At 52.8% G+C, this 17,178-nt stretch overlaps 1 protein-coding gene across 2 annotated transcripts in view; it reads left to right on the forward strand.

The window, feature by feature from the left end:
- EXOC3L1 (exocyst complex component 3 like 1) overlaps positions 1-17,178 on the forward strand; it is a 154,426-nt gene that overhangs the window by 12,012 nt on the left and 125,236 nt on the right. For both annotated transcript variants that reach the window (XM_083165050.1, XM_083165051.1), the window contains exons 3-5: positions 5,444-5,663; positions 6,104-6,812; positions 16,594-16,711. In XM_083165050.1, coding sequence (XP_083021176.1) covers positions 5,444-5,663; positions 6,104-6,812; positions 16,594-16,711 — 1,047 coding nt within the window. The remainder of the gene's footprint in view (positions 1-5,443; positions 5,664-6,103; positions 6,813-16,593; positions 16,712-17,178) is intronic.

The raw sequence follows: 17,178 nt of genomic DNA on the forward strand, positions 1-17,178 counted from the left end.
TAAATATATTATACATCCTATTGGTGTTATTATTGGTTTGGGACAATTTTTTAATTATCCTATCTATCCCGCTAAATTGTCTACCCAAGGGTTAATAAAATAGTAATTTGTGGGGGAGACACGGGCAACATATTCTTTACATGTCTCTCCTGGTAAAAGCGGGGAATATTCTGTTTCTTTACTCTAATATAATCCCATAATATAACAGTATGTCAGTCAATATGGTCACAATAATATCTGTCACAAGTCAAGTCGCAATTGTACTTAAAATTACTTTAAACAAAATGACATTCAGTAGCCAAATCACTTTGCAAATCTACTTAGAATCGCTCTACACAACAAATGACACTCAGTGGCCGTACACTCACCACCCGTTCACTGAGTATCCCTAATACAAAATATACAGCACAATTGTATATAAGACAGACAGAACACTTCAGCGTACGTGCACTTACCACCCGTCTACTGAGTGTTTTAAACAAATACACAGTTGCAACATTAACAGACAAACATGTACATACATATATTTAGGCGATCAGATCGAGGAGGCTTTCTCTGTGAACCCCTGGTTCAATTGCGGTATCCCGGATACCTGTTTCGTAATCTCAAGTCCCGGACTTGAATTACCTTTACGTGGACCCCAGGTCCTTGTATCCCTGATACATTTTATGACTTCATAAATTTCCTTACATACAATTACGTAATATTAAGTCCCGGATTTAAATATTACCTTGTCACGTGTTCCCGGAACACGGAGTGAGTTCAGATCCAGTAGATGGTCGCAATCCCTTAGCGGAAAAGACAGACAAGTAATTCTCTATGTTACCGATCAGGGGACGATCGTCTGGATCCCGGACGAGCCCCCAAATTGTAAGGATAAATGTGTAGCCCCTCGACCTGATGGCCCCTTAGGTACCAGTGAGAGATGAAACTTAAACTCCACACGAAACACACAGTAGTAGGTTAAGATTCACTCTGGTTTATTAGGAGTTTAACAGTAAGTTAAAAGACATGATACATGGGTGTGGACAAATGTGTGGTACTTTGTTATTGGCTGTTTAACAGTTGCTGGGCAGATTAAACAGGAGGGCATACAAAATATCATACACAAAGAAATGAGTAACAAGGGGGGGGGGTTTCGATTATACAGGAGTTTATGCAGGTGCACGCTGCATACCAATTCCAAGAGGGGGAGGGTGGGAAGTAGAAGCTCAGTATGAAGTGATAAGGCACACAGGCTTATTATCTGTGACCTTGTAATGTAGCCATGGAAAAACAGTCTAACCATAATGAGAATAGTCTACGTGCAAATTCTTATATGCTACATGGGTTCCAAATTTTAACCCTTCAATGTGTGTGGCGGATTATGTGCAGGGATGTGTGCGCATGGCGGGTTATCTGCAGGGATGTATGTGTTCATGGCGGGTTATGTGCGGGGATGTGTGTGTGTGTGGCAGGTTATGTGCAGGGACGTGTGTGTGGTGGGTTATGCACAGGGATGTGTGTGCATGCGTGGCAGGTTATGTGCAGGGATATGTGTGTGGCGGGTTATGCGCGGGGATGTGTGGCGGGTTATGCGTGGGGATGTATGTGTGCGTGGCGGGTTATGTGCCGTGATATGTGTGTGTGTGTGGCGGGTTATGTACGGAGATATGTGCGCATGCGTGGTTGGTTATGTGAAGGGACGTGTATGTGTGTGTGTGGCGGGTTATGCACGGGGATGTGTGTGCATGCGTGGTGAGTTATGTGCAGGGTTATGTGTGTGTGGCGGGTTATGTGCAGGGATGTGTGTGGTGGGTTATGTGCAGAGATGTATGTGTGTGTGGTGGGTTATGTGCAGGGATGTATGTGTGCATGGCGGGTTATGTACGGGGATGTGTGTGTGGCGGGTTATGTGCGGGGATATATGTGTGTGCGTGGCAGGTTATGTGCCGTGATATGTGTGTGTGTGGCGGGTTATGTACGGATATATGTGTGCATGCGTGGTGGGTTATGTGAAGGGACGTGTATGTGTATGTGTGGCGGGTTATGCACGGGGATGTGTGTGCATGCGGGGTGAGTTATGTGCAGGGTTATGTGTGTGTGGCGGGTTATGTGCAGGGATGTGTGTGTGGTGGGTTTTGTGCAGAGATGTATGTGTGTGTGGTGGGTTATGTGCAGGGATGTATGTGTGCATGGCGGGTTATGTACGGGGATGTGTGTGTGGCGGGTTATGTGCGGGGATATATGTGTGTGTGTGGCGGGTTTTGCTTGGGGATGTATGTGTGCGTAGCGGGTTATGTGCGGGGATATGTGTGTGTGTGGCGGGTTATGTGCGGGGACGTGTGTGTGTGGCGGGTTTTGCGCGGGGATGTGTGTGCATGCGTGGCGGGTTATGTGCAGGGATATATGTGTGTGGCAGGTTATGTGCGGGGATATGTGTGTGCGGCAGGTTATACACGGGGATGTATGTGTTATTGGCAGTTTATGTGATGGATGTGTGTGTCTGTGTGTGGCGGGTTATGTGCGGGGATATGTGTGTGTGTGGCGGGATATGCACGGGGATGTGTGCGTGCGTGGCAGGTTATGTGCGGGGATGTGTGTGTGTGGCGGGTTATCTTTGGGGATGTATGTGTGCATGGCGGGTTATGTGCCGGGATGTGTGTGTGGTGTGTTATGTTCAGGGATATGGGTGTGTGTGGTGTGTTATGCGCGGGGATGTATGTGTGCGTGGCGGGTTATGTGCAGGGATTTGTGGGCATGTGTGGCGGGTTATGTGCGGGGATATGTGTGTGTGTGATGGGTTATGTGCAGGGACGTGTGTGTGTGGCGGGTTATGCACGGGGATGTGTGTGTGCATGTGTGCCGGGAAATGTGTGTGTGGCAGGTTATGCGTGGGGATGTGTGTGTGTGGTGGGTTATGTGTGTGTGGCGGGCTATGTGCGGGGATGTGTGTGCGTGGTGGGTTATGTGCAGGGAGCTATGTGTGTGTGGTGGGATGTGTGTGTGTGTGTGGTTATGTGCGGGGATGTGTGAGTGCGTGGCAGGTTATGTGCTTGGATGTGTGTGTGTGGCGGGTTATGCGCTGGGATGTATGTGTATGTGGCAGGTTATGTGTGGGGATGTGTGTGTGTGTGGCGGGTTATGTGCAGGGATGTGTTGTATGTGGTGGGTTATATGCGGGGATGTTTTTGCGTGGAGGGTTATGTGTGGGGATATGTGTGTGTGGCGGGTTATGTGCTGGGATGTGTGTGTTTGTGCAGGTTTATGTGAGGGGATGTATGTGCATGGCGGGTCATCTGTGGGGATGTATGTGTGCATGGCGGGTTATGTGCGGGATGTGTGTGTGTGTGGCTGGTTATGTTACATACTGTAGTTACATAGTAGGTAAGGCTGAAAAAAGACTTGCGTCCATCTAGTTCAACCTAGTTACGCTGTATATTATGTTATTATATTTTAAAGACAGATTATGTTACCTAATTATAACCCTGGATGTTTTAAGCCAATAAGTGTTTATCCAACCTTATTTTGAAAATATTTATTGAGGTGGCTGACACCACCTCCCTGGGAAGAGAGTTCCAGCGTTTGACTGCTCTAACCGTAAAGAATTTTTTTCTGCTCGCTGAACAAAATCTTTTTTTCTTCTAATCTATACTCATGCCCCAGCGTCTTAGCTTCATTTCTACTAGAAAAAAAGGGTGTTTGACAGTTCCTTATATTGGCCCGATATATTTGTACATGTTGACCATGTCCCCCCTTAAACGTCTCTTTTCTAATAGTCCCAAATTGGTTAATCTCTCCTCATAGCTTAAATTCTCCATTCCTCTAATAAGCTTTGTTGCTCTTCTTTGGATTTTTTCTAATTCCATGATGTCCTTTTTATAGTGCGGGGCCCAGAATTGTACTCCGTATTCGAGGTGCGATCCCAATATCATTTATAAAAATGTTAAATAAAATGGGCCCTAAAACCGGACCCTGAGGCACTCCACTTAGTACCGGTATTATGTCTGATACTGTACCGTTCACAACCACTCTTTGTTCCCTATTACACAGCCAGTTCCCTACCCATCTGCAGATATTTTCACCCAATCCCATGTCCTCCATTTTATTTATCAACCTCTTGTGTGGTACCGTATCAAAGGCTTTAGCAAAATCTAGGAAAATCACATCCACAGCGTTTCCATCAAGATTTTTGCTAACCTCCTCATAGAAACCTAGTAGATTAGTTTGGCATGAACGATTTTTCACGAACCCATGCTGGTTCGTACTGAGTAAACAGTGAAGGTCTAAATATTCCTGGATACCATCCCTTAAAATCCTTCAAATAGTTTACCCACTATTGATGTTAAACTTACCGGTCTGTAATTAGCGGGATCCTCCTTTTTTCCTTTTTGAATATTGGCACTACCTCTGCAATTCTCCAGTCTTTTGGTACTATACCTGTTGATAGTGAATTGCTAAAGATTTAATGTAGTGGGGTAGCTAGTTCATCCCTTAATTCCATTAGTACCCTGCGATGAATACCATCTGGCCCCGGTTATTTATTTGTTTTGATTTTCCTGAGCATCAGTATTATTTCATTTGGCGTGAAATCAACAATGAGATCTGGCTGATTTGTCCCATTTGTGGTAGATGTTCGTTCCTCAGTCTGCTTTCCCTTAGTAAATACTGATGAGAAGAACTAATTTAACAGTTTTGCTTTTCCCTTATGTAACACTTTTTTCACTGGTGTCAGTTAATGGGCCTATGTTTGCCTTGATTATGCGCTTACTATTTATATATTTAAAAAAAAATTGTGGTTGGTTTTGCTTTCAGTGGCTATGCACTCTTCATATATTCTTTTAGCCGCTTTGATTACCCCTTTACAAGTTTTGTTTGATTCTTTATATTTGGCAAATGCCTCCTCATTTAAGTTATTTTTATAGAATTTAAACGCTCTTGTTTTATTGTTGATAGCTGACCTTACTTTTTTGTCCAACCATGGTGGCTTTTTTTTATTGAATTTACCCTTATTTACTTTTGGAATGTATTTAATAGTTAATGATTCAAGTACATTTTTTAGAGTATCCCACATTTCCTCTGCATTTTTTTCCCTCCATAACCGTTTCCCACACAATTCCTTTTAGGGCTTCCTATGTGCGGGGATGTGTGTGTGTGGCGTGTTTTGTGTGTGTGTTGGGTTATGTGCGGGGATATGTGTGTTTGGCAGGTTATGGACGGGGATGTGTGTGTGTGGCGGGGATGTGTGTAGCGGGTTATGTGCGGGGATATGTGTGTGTGGCAAGTTATGTGCAGGGATGTGTGTGTGTGGCAGTTTATGTGTGGGGATGTGTTTGTGCATGGCGGGTGGCAGCGGTAGTGGGGAAGGGGCTGCCGGCAACGATCTTCTCTCTCCCCCTGCATCATGTGCTGCTATACATGACTTTGGTTTGCTTTAAGTGTAACTTTTTCTGTGTGATTGTAGTCTGCATTACAGTCGTACCTTGAGGCAGTAGAACATGGCTTATCGCAGCTGCAGATGGCATACACAGAGGTCCGTCATGTACAGCAGGCTCTCAGCAAAGTGCAAGACATCTGGCGGTCAGACGAAGGCCCACGCAGCCACCTTCAGCCCATTCACCAGCTGGTGATGGAGCACGTGCAGCTCTCTGTGGTTATACAGAGTCTCCCATATATTTATACAGGTGAGAGACAGAATACAGATAACAGGGCCACAGACTTCCCCACAAATGTAAGGAGACTCCATTTCTAGATCTGGGTACCTGAGTAACTGGAAGGATATGTGCCGCCTCATAGTGTAGAAGAGAAAGTACTGTTCTCCTCATGGACTGGTGGTAGATATATGTATCCCCAATACACTCAGAGGGTATGGGGCACAGAGCTACTCCAATGGTAGGAGGTGGAGTCTGCAGAGGGTAAAAGGGTATGCTGCATAGGGCTGCTCAGAGAGGTGGGGCACATGGCTAATCAGACTGTAGGCGGTGCAGTTGGCACAGGGCCATTTGGAGGGTTAAATCGTATGTGGCATAGAGACACTCGAAGGGTATGAGGCACAGGGCTACTCCAATGGTAGGAGGTAAAGTCAGACATTACTAAGCCTTTGTTCTTCTTTCTCCGCTCACAGTGCCTACGCTGATTGACCAGACTCGAGATCTTATTGATCACCAACATCTGCTGAAGGCTCATGTCAACCTGCGGGATCTGGAAAACCTCAGAGATGACATATTGTACAGGTTACAAAGGGTTCGCCCATTTGTAGATTCTGGTCACTATGTACAATCTAATGCAGAAGCAGCAGATTTAGTGCAACATTTTTTTGCTGGGGTTCAGGAGCTGAGTGAGGAGTTGGGTCACACTCTGTTCTCACTGGCAGGTTCTGCACTGACCATGGCAAGCTCAGACCCTGCTGTCTTAGTCTCTGCTATCCGTATTGTTGAGCGAGAAGAGCTTCTGGATGCTGAAGAGACCAGAGGTCCACCACAACAGCTGTGGAAGCCAATGGGACGCCCCAAACACTGGAGAGAGCAGTTCTTCCAAGCCTTGGAGAAGGGAGTCTTTGAGAGACTGATGGGCGCTAGACTAATGGGGGAGAATGGAAATACAAAAGATATGGCAAAGCATTTAAAGGACCTTCAGGACAGAGTGGTGTCAGAGCTTCAGTCTGTGTACTCTGTTCTGGCACCATGTGCTCCTCCACACTATGACCTCTGCCGGGCTGTAGCCTTAATGTGCCACCATGCCATCTTTCGTCACCTCCGTGATATCTTATGCCAGGACCTTCCTCATAGCATCATGTACTGTGTTCTCCACTGGATGATGGTCATCTACCCCAGGTAGTGTTGTGTCCGCACACATGCTGTGTAGTGTAGCAGAGTATTACATAGTGCATAACATTCATCACAGGACTCTTCTCTCCCACTTTTCATGATTTTATGGGCTTACAATCTAATTTACAAGAAAAAGCCACTGGAGGGTTTCCTTGTGTGTGTATATATATATATATATATATATATATATTTTTTTTTTTATATATTCTTTTTTTTGGGGGGGGGGAATGTTGAGCCATTAAGCTATTCTCACACACCATCTCTCCAGGGGCAAAGAGCCAGGTGAGCAGAGGGGTGCTAGAAGATGGTGAGGATGGGAGAGAGCCAGGTGAGCAGAGGGGTGCTAGAAGATGGTGAGGATGAGAGAGAGCCAGGTGAGAGAGAGGTGCTGTACAATGGTGAGGATGGGGTAGAGCCAGGTGAGCAGAGGGGTGCTAGAAGATGGTGAGGATGGGAGAGAGCCAGGTGAGCAGAGGGGTGCTAGAAGATGGTGAGGATGGGAGAGAGCCAGGTGAGAAGAGGGGTGCTGTACAATGGTGAAGATGGGGTGGAGCCAGGAGAGCAGAGGGGTGCTAGAGGATGGGAGAGAGCCAGGTGAGAAGAGGGGTGCTGTACAATGGTGAGGATGGGGTAGAGCCTGGTGAGTAGAGGGGTGCTACAAGATGGTGAGGATGAGAGAGAGAGCCAGGTGAGCAGAGGGGTGCTAGAAGATGGTGAGGACGAGAGAGAGCCAGGTAAGAGAGGGGTGCTGTACAATGGTGAGAATGGGGTAGTACCAGGTGAGCAGAGAGGTGCTGGACGATGGTGAGGATAGGGTGGGGGCTGACCAATGGTGAGGATGGGAGAGCGCCAGGTGAGCAGAGGGGTGCTGGACGATGGTGAAGATGGGGGGGGGGGGCTGAACAATGGTGGGGATAGGAGAGAGCAAGGTGAGCAGAGGGGTGCTAGGAGATGGTGAGGATAGGAGCAGAGGGGTGCTGGACAATGGTGAGGATGGGAGAGAGCGAGGGGATCAGAGGGGTCCTGGACAATGGTGAGGAAGGGAGAGAGCCAGGGGGGCAGAGGGGTGCTGGAGGATGGGGTACAGCTAGGTGAGCAGAGGGCTGCTGGACAATGGTGAGGATGGGAGTGAGCCATGGGAGCAGAGGGGTGCTAGAAAATGGTGAGGATGGGAGAGAGCCAGGTGAACAGAGGGGTGCTAGAAGATGTTGAGGATGGGAGAGAGTCAGGTGAGCAGAGGGGTGCTAGAAGATGGTGAGGATGGGAGGGAGCCAGGTGAGAAGAGGGTTGCTGTACATTGGTAAAGATGGGGTAGAGCCAGGTGAGTAGAGGGGTGCTAGAGGAGGGCAGCGAGCCAGGTGAGAAGAGGGGTGCTGTACAATGGGGAGGATGGGGTAGAGCCAGGTGAGCAGAGGGGTGCTAGAAGATGGTGAGGATGGGAGAGAGCCAGGTGAGCAGAGGGGTGCTAGAAGATGGTGAGGATGGGAGAGAGCCAGGTGAGAAGAGGGGTGCTGTACAATGGTGACGATGGGGTAGAGCCAGGTGAGCAGAGAGGTGCTAGAGGATGGCAGAGAGCCAGGTGAGAAGAGGGGTGCTCTACAATGGTGACGATGGGGGTTGAGCTAGGTGAGCAGTGGGGTGCTGAACGATGGTGGAAAACTAGGTGAGCAGAGGAGTGATGGACAATGGTGAGGATGGGAGAGAGCCAGGGGAGCAGAGGGGTGCTGGACGGTGGTGAGGATGGGAGAGACCCAGGTGAGCAGAGGGGTGCTGTACGATGGTGAGGATGGGAGAGAGTCAGGTGAGAAGAGGGGTGCTGTACAATGGTGGGGATGGGTTAGAGCCAGGTGAGCAGAGGGGTGCTAGAAGATGGTTAGGATGGGAGAGAGCCTGGTGAGCAGAGAAGTGCTAGAAGATGATGAGGATGGGGGAGAGCCTGGTGAGAAGAGGGGAGCTGTACAGTGGTGAAGATGGGGTAGAGGTGAGCAGAGGGGTGCTAGAGGATGGGAGAATGGGGGAGAGCCAGGTGAGAAGAGGGGTGCTGTTCAATGGTGAGGATGGGATAGAGCCAGTTGAGCAGATGGGTGCTAGAAGATGGTGAGGATTGGAGAGAGCCAGGTGAGAAGGGGGTGCTGTATAATGGTGAGGATGGGGTAGAGCCAGGTGAGCAGAGGGGTGCTAGAAGATGGTGAGGATGGGAGAGAGCCAGGTGAGCAGAGGGGTGCTAGAAGATGGTGAGGATGGGAGAGAGCCAGGTGAGAAGAGGGGTGCTGTACAATGGTGAAGATGGGGTGGAGCCAGGTGAGCAGAGGGGTGCTAGAGGATGGGAGAGAGCCAGGTGAGAAGAGGGGTGCTGTACAATGGTGAGGATGGGGTAGAGCCAGGTGAGTAGAGGGGTGCTACAAGATGGTGAGGATGAGAGAGAGAGCCAGGTGAGCAGAGGGGTGCTAGAAGATGGTGAGGACGAGAGAGAGCCAGGTAAGAGAGGGGTGCTGTACAATGGTGAGAATGGGGTAGTGCCAGGTGAGCAGAGAGGTGCTGGACGATGGTGAGGATAGGGTGGGGGCTGACCAATAGTGAGGATGGGAGAGCGCCAGGTGAACAGAGGGGTGCTGGACGATGGTGAAGATGGGGGGGGGGGGGGCTGAACAATGGTGGGGATAGGAGAGAGCAAGGTGAGCAGAGGGGTGCTAGGAGATGGTGAGGATAGGAGCAGAGGGGTGCTGGACAATGGTGAGGATGGGAGAGAGCTAGGGGATCAGAGGGGTCCTGGACAATGGTGAGGAAGGGAGAGAGCCAGGGGGGCAGAGTGGTGCTGGAGGATGGGGTACAGCTAGGTGAGCAGAGGGCTGCTGGACAATGGTGAGGATGGGAGTGAGCCATGGGAGCAGAGGGGTGCTAGAAAATGGTGAGGATGAGCGAGAGCCAGGTGAACAGAGGGGTGCTAGAAGATGGTGAGGATGGGAGAGAGTCAGGTGAGCAGAGGGGTGCTAGAAGATGGTGAGGATGGGAGGGAGCCAGGTGAGAAGAGGGTTGCTGTACATTGGTAAAGATGGGGTAGAGCCAGGTGAGTAGAGGGGTGCTAGAGGAGGGCAGCGAGCCAGGTGAGAAGAGGGGTGCTGTACAATGGGGAGGATAGGGTAGAGCCAGGTGAGCAGAGGGGTGCTAGAAGATGGTGAGGATGGGAGAGAGCCAGGTGAGCAGAGGGGTGTTAGAAGATGGTGAGGATGGGAGAGAGCCAGGTGAGAAGAGGGGTGCTGTACAATGGTGACGATGGGGTAAAGCCAGGTGAGCAGAGAGGTGCTAGAGGATGTCAGAGAGCCAGGTGAGAAGAGGGGTGCTCTACAATGGTGACGATGGGGGTTGAGCCAAGTGAGCAGAGGGGTGCTAGAAGGTGGTGAGGATGAGAGAGAGCCAGGTGAGAAGAGGGGTGCTACAAGATGGTGAGGATGGGAGAGAGCCAGGTGATCAGAGGGGTGCTAGAAGATGGTGAGGATGAGAGAGAGCCAGGTGAGAAAGGGGTGCTGTACAATGGTGAGAATGGGGTAGAGCCAGGTGAGCAGAGAGGTGCTGGACGATGGTGAGGATAGGATGGGGGCTGGACAATGGTGAGGATGGGAGAGAGCCAGGTGAGCAGAGGGGTGCTGGACGATGGTGAGGATGGGAGAGAGCCAGGGGAGCAGAGGGGTACTGGACGATGGTGAAGATGGGAGGGGGGCTGGACAATGGTGAGGATGGCACAGAGCCAGGTGAGCAGAGGGGTGCTAGGAGATGGTGAGGATGGGAGCAGATGGGTGCTGGACAATGGTGAGGATGGGAGAGAGCTAGGGGATCAGAGGGGTCCTGGACGATGGTGAGGAAGGGAGAGAGCCAGGGGAGCAGAGGGGTGCTAGAAGATGGTGAGGATGGGAGAGAGTCAGGTGAGCAGAGGGGTGCTAGAAGATGGTGAGGATGGGAGGGAGCCAGGTGAGTATAGGGGTGCTAGAGGATGGGAGAGAGCCAGGTGAGAAGAGGGGTGCTGTACAATGGTGAGGATGGGGTAGAGCCAGGTGGGCAGAGGGTGCTAGAAGATGGTGAGGATGGCAGAGAGCCAGGTGAGCAGAGTGGTGCTAGAAGATGGTGAGGATGGGAGAGAGCCAGGTGAGAAGAGGGGTGCTGTACAATGGTGAAGATCGGGTAGAGCCAGGTGAGCAGAGAGGTGCTAGAGGATTGAAGAGAGCCAGGTGAGAAGAGGGGTGCTGTACAATGGTGAGGATGGGGTAGAGCCAGGTGAGCAGAGGGGTTCTAGAAGATGGTGAGGATGGGAGAGAGCCAGGTGAGCAGAGGGGCGCTAGAAGGTGGTGAGGATGGGAGATTGCCAGGTGAGAAGAGGGGTGCTGTATAATGGTGAAGATGGGGTAGAGCAAGGTGATTAGAGGGGTGCTACAAGATGGTGAGGAAGGGAAGAGAGCCAGGTGAGAGAGGGGTGCTGTACAATTGTGAGAATGGGGTAGAGCCAGGTGAGCAGAGAGGTACTGGACGATGGTGAGGATAGGATGGGGGCTGGGCAATGGTGAGGATGGGAGAGAGCCAGATGAGCAGAGGGGTGCTGGACGATCGTGAGGATAGGAGAGAGCCAGGGGAGCAGAGGGGTGCTTGACGATGATGAAGATGGGAGGGGGAACTGGACAATGGTGAGGATGGGAGAGAGCCAGGTGAGCAGAGGGGTGCTAGGAGATGGTGAGGAAGGGAGAGAGCCAGGGGAGCAGAGGGGTGCTGGAGGATGGGGTACAGCTAGGTGAGCAGAGGGGTGCTGGACAATGGTGAGGATGGGAGAGAGCCATGGGAGCAGAGGGGTGCTGGACGATGGTGACTATGGGAGAAATCCAGGTGAGAAGAGGGGTGCTGTACAATGGTGAAGATCGGGTAGAGCCAGGTGAGCAGAGAGGTGCTAGAGGATTGGAGAGAGCCAGGTGAGAAGAGGGGTGCTGTACAATGGTGAGGATGGGGTAGAGCCAGGTGAGCAGAGGGGTTCTAGAAGATGGTGAGGATGGGAGAGAGCCAGGTGAGCAGAGGGGCGCTAGAAGGTGGTGAGGATGGGAGATTGCCAGGTGAGAAGAGGGGTGCTGTATAATGGTGAAGATGGGGTAGAGCAAGGTGATTAGAGGGGTGCTACAAGATGGTGAGGAAGGGAAGAGAGCCAGGTGAGAGAGGGGTGCTGTACAATTGTGAGAATGGGGTAGAGCCAGGTGAGCAGAGAGGTACTGGACGATGGTGAGGATAGGATGGGGGCTGGGCAATGGTGAGGATGGGAGAGAGCCAGATGAGCAGAGGGGTGCTGGACGATCGTGAGGATAGGAGAGAGCCAGGGGAGCAGAGGGGTGCTTGACGATGGTGAAGATGGAAGGGGGAACTGGACAATGGTGAGGATGGGAGAGAGCCAGGTGAGCAGAGGGGTGCTAGGAGATGGTGAGGAAGGGAGAGAGCCAGGGGAGCAGAGGGGTGCTGGAGGATGGGGTACAGCTAGGTGAGCAGAGGGGTGCTGGACAATGGTGAGGATGGGAGAGAGCCATGGGAGCAGAGGGGTGCTGGACGATGGTGACTATGGGAGAAATCCAGGTGAGCAGAGGGGTGCTGGACGATAGTGACTATGGGAGAAATCCAGGTGAGGGGTGCTGAACAATGGTGAAGATGGGAGAGAGCCAGGGGAGCAGAGGGGTGCTGGACAATGGTGAGGAATGGAGAGAGCCATGGGAACAGAGGGGTGCTGGATGATGGTGACTATGGGATCAATCCAGGTGAGCAGAGGGGTGCTAGACAATGGTGAGGATGGGAGAGAGCCAGGGGATCAGAGGAGTGCTGGAGGATAGTGAGGGTGGGGTAGAGCTAGGTGAGCAGTGGGGTGCTGAACGATGGTGGAAAACTAGGTGAGCAGAGGAGTGATGGACAATGGTGAGAAAGGGAGAGATCCAGGGGAGCAGAGGGGTGCTGGACAGTGGTGAGGATGGGAGAGACCCAGGTGAGCAGAGGGGTGCTGTACGATGGTGAGGATGGGAGAGTCAGGTGAGAAGAGGGGTGCTGTACAATGGTGGGGATGGGTTAGAGCCAGGTGAGCAGAGGGGTGCTAGAAGATGGTTAGGATGGGAGAGAGCCTGGTGAGCAGAGAAGTGCTAGAAGATGGTGAGGATGGGGGAGAGCCTGGTGAGAAGAGGGGAGCTGTACAATGGTGAAGATGGGGTAGAGGTGAGCAAAGGGGTGCTAGAGGATGGGAGAATGGGGGAGAGCCAGGTGAGCAGAGGGGTGCTAGAAAATGGTGAGGATGGGAGAGAGCCAGGTGAGCAGAGGGGTGCTAGAAAATGCTGAGGATGGGAGAGAGCCAGGTGAGAAGGGGGGTGCTGTATAATGGTGAGGATGGGGTAGAGCCAGGTGAGCAGAGGGGTGCCAGAGGATGTGAGGGTGGTAGAGAGCCAGGTGAGAAGAGTGGTGCTGTTCAATGGTAAGGATGGGATAGAGCCAGTTGAGCAGATGGGTGCTAGAAGATGGTGAGGATTGGAGAGAGCCAGGTGAGAAGGGGGTGCTGTATAATGGTGAGGATAGGGTAGAGCCAGGTGAGCAGAGGGGTGCTAGAAGATGGTGAGGATGAGAGAGAGCCAGGTGAGGAGAGGGGTGCTGTACAATGTGAGAATGGGGTAGAGCCAGGTGAGCAGAGAGGTGCTGGACGATAGTGAGGATGGGAGGGGGGCTGGACAATGGTGAGGATGGGAGAGAGCCAGGTGAGCAGAGGGGTGCTGGACAATGGTGAGGAAGGGAGAGAGCCATGGGAGCAGAGGGGTGCTGGACGATGGTGACTATGGGAGAAATCCAGGTGAGCATAGGGGTGCTGGACGATGGTGAGGATGGGAGAGAGCCATGGGAACAGATGGGTGCTGGATGATGGTGACTATGGGATCAATCCAGGTGAGCAGAGGGGTGCTGGACAATGGTGAGGATGGGAAGAGAGCCAGGGGATCAGAGGAGTGCTGGAGGATGGTGAGGGTGGGGTAGAGCTAGGTGAGCAGTGGGGTGCTGAATGATGGTGGATAACTAGGTGAGCAGAGGGGTGCTGGACAATGGTGAGGATGGGAGAGAGCCAGGTGAGCACAGGGGTGCTGGACGGTGGTGAGGATGGGAGAGAGCCAGGTGAGCAGAGGGGTGCTGGACAATGGTGAGGATGGGTTAGAGCCAGGTGAGCAGTAGGGTGCTGGACAATGGTGAGGATGGGAGAGAGCCAGGTGACCAGAGGGGTCTGGAGGATGGTGAAAAACCGGGAGGGGGGCTTAAGGATGGAAAGGGGGGGGGGGTCTGGATGATGGTGAGGATGGAGAGCAAGGTGACCAGAGGGGTTCTGGCGGATGAGGGAGAGCCAGGTGACCAGAGCGATTCTGAAATATGGGGGAAAACCAGGTGAACATATGGGTGGTGGGGGGGGGGGGTTTGGCTGGAGGATGGGGGAAACCCAGGTGAGTGGGAGGGGGTCTGGATGATATTGAGGATAGGGGAGATGCAGGGGGGGAGTGGGCAGCTGGAGGATGTTGAGGTTGGGCAAAGCCAGATGAGCAGAGGGGTGGGAGGGGGGCTGGAGGATATTGAGGATATTGGAAGGCAACTGGAGGATGGGGGAGAACAAGGTGAGCAAAGGGGTGGGAGGGCATCTGCAGGATGGGGGAGAGGCAAGGGAGCAGAGGGGTGGGAGGGCAACTGGAGGTTGGGGGAGAACCAGGTGAGCAGAGGGGTGGGAGGGAGGATAGGGGAGAGCCAGGTGAGCAGAGGGGAAGGTGAGGATAGTAATTAGAAGGGTGGTGAGTGGGGCAGGGGTCAGCAGGGTGGTGAGTAGCAGGGCAGTGAATAGCAGCTCAACAGGATGGGGTAGAGCAAGATGAGCAGAGGGGTGGGAGGGGAATGGAGGATGGGGTAGAGCAAGATGAGCAGAGGAGTGGTGGGATGGATGGAGGATGGGTTAGAGCAAGATGAGCAGAGGGGTGTAGGGTGGCTGGAGAATGGGGGAGAGCCAGGGGAGCAGAGAGGTGGGAGGGGTGATGAAGGAAGGTAAGGATAGTAATTAGCAGGGTGGAGAGGAGCGAGACAGTGATTAGCAAGGTTGTGAGAGGTGGGGCAGCGAGAAGGGTGGAGAGAAGCATGAAAGTTATCAGCAGCTCAGCAGGGTGGGGGGAGTGGCTAGAGGATGGGGGAGAGGCAGGTGAGCCGAGGGGTGGGAGGGCAGTTGGAGAATGGGGGAGAGCCAGCTGAGCAGAGGGGTGGGAGGACCATTGGAGGATGAGGAGAGGAGAGCCAGATTAGCAAAGGGGTGGGAGGTCGGATGGGAGAGAGGCAGGTGAGCAGAGGTTGGGAAAGAAGTTGGAGGATGTTGAGGATGGGGAGAGCCATCAGAGCAGAGGGGTGGGAGGGTGGTGGAGGATGGGGAGAGTCAGATGAGAAGAGGGGTGGGAGGGTGGCTGGAGGATGGGGGAGAGCCAGGTGTGCAGAGGGGTAGAAGGGGAGATGGAGGAAGGTGAGGATAGTAATTAGGGTGGTGAGGAGTCGGGCAGTGATCAGCAGGGTGAGGAGTAGCGGGGCAGTGATCAGTAGCTCAGCAAGGTTGGGAGGAGCAGGGTAGTGATCAGCAGGGTGGTAAGAACTGGGCAGTGGTCAGAAGGGTGGGGAGGAGAGGGACAGTGATTAGCAGGGTGGGTAGGGGCAGGGCAGTGATCAGCAGGGTGGTGAGAAGTGGGGCAGTGATCAGCAAGGTGGGGAGGAGAGGGACAGTGATCAGCAGGGTGGGGAAGAGCAGGGCAGTGATCAGCAGGGTGGTGAGGATTGGGAAACTGATAAGCAGCTCAGCAGGGTGGGGAGGTGTGGCTAGAGGATGGGTGAGAGGCAGGTGAGCAGAAGGGTGGGAGGGAGGCTGGAGGAAGGGGGAGAGCCAGATGAGAAGAGGGGTAGGAGGGTGACTGGAGGAAGGGGTAGAGCCAGGTGATTAGAGGGGAGATGGAGGAAGGTAAGGATAGTAATTAGCAGGATGGAGGATGGGGAGAGCCAGGTGAGGAGAGGGGTAGTAAGGGAGATGGAGGAAGGTGAGGATAGTAATTAGCAGGGTGGTGAGAAGTGGGGCAGTAATCAGCAGGGTGAGGAGTATCAGGGCAGTGATCAGCAGCTCAGCAGGGTTGTGAGGAACGGGGCAGTGATCAGCAAGGTGGTGAAGAGCAGGGCAGTGATCAGCAAGGCGGTCTGGAGTGGGGCAGTGATCAGCAGGGTGAAGAGGAGTGGGGCAGTGATCAGCAGGGTGAAGAGGAGCGGGGCAGTGATCAGCAGGGTGGTGAGGAGTGGGGCAGTGATCAGCAGCTTGGTGATCAGGAGCGGGGCAGTGATCAGCAGGCTGATGAGGAGTGGGGCAATGATCAGCAGGCTGGTGAGGAGTGGGGCAGTGATCAGCAGGGTGGTGAGGAGCGGGGCAGTTATCAGCAGCATGGAGAGGAGCAGAGCAGTGATCAGCAGCTTGGTGGTGAGGAGTAGGGCAGTGATCAGCAGGGTGGTGAAGAGCGGGGCAGTGATCAGCACCTTGTTGGTGAGGAGTAGGGCAGTGATCAGCAAGGTGGTGATGAGTGGGGCAGTGATCAGCAGGGTGGTGAAGAGTGGGGCAGTGATCAGCAGGGTGAGGCAGTAAGCATTGCAGGCAGATGAAGGACTGAGGAGGAAATGATGACAGAAGGGAGTGTGGGAGATAATGGGGGAATAATGGACTGAGGTAGCTGATCTGCTGCATGTTTTCCAGTGAGGACATGATGGGACACCCTGACCTGTCATCAGAGATTGACATTCCCTGGCTGGGGCCCCTCATGCCCCCTGAAATGATGGAGGAACAGCTAAATCGTTACACGCGCAGTGTGCGGGTGAGATCTGTGTAATGTTCTATGACAGCAACTTAGACAGCGGGGCTGACCCTCAGTGAAGACACAGTGAAGATCCTCAGAGGGCTGGGGCTCCATGGGGTTGTCTGTGGCTGGTAAAAGATAGATGATGACAGGCTGGTGGCGTGGGTGTGTTTGGGGGTATAGAGTGACAGGCTGGTGGCATGGGTGTGTTTGGGGGTAGAGGATGGAAGGCTGGTGGTGTGGGTGTGTTAGCAGGTAGAGAGTGACAGGCTGGTGGTGTGGGTGTGTTAGGAGGTAGAGAGTGGCAGGCTGGTGCCGTGGGTGTGTTTGGGGGTAGAGGGTGGAAGGCTGGTGGTGTGGGTGTGTTAGGAGGTAGAGAGTGACAGGCTGGTGGTATGGGTGTGTTAGGAGGTAGAGAGTGACAGGCTGGTGGCGTGGGTGTGTTTGGGGGTAGAGGGTGGAAGGCTGGTGGTGTGGGTGTGTTA

This window comes from Crinia signifera, chromosome 11 (assembly GCF_055691185.1).
Source record: "Crinia signifera chromosome 11, ASM5569118v1, whole genome shotgun sequence".
In the NCBI taxonomy this organism is placed as follows: domain Eukaryota; kingdom Metazoa; phylum Chordata; class Amphibia; order Anura; family Myobatrachidae; genus Crinia; species Crinia signifera.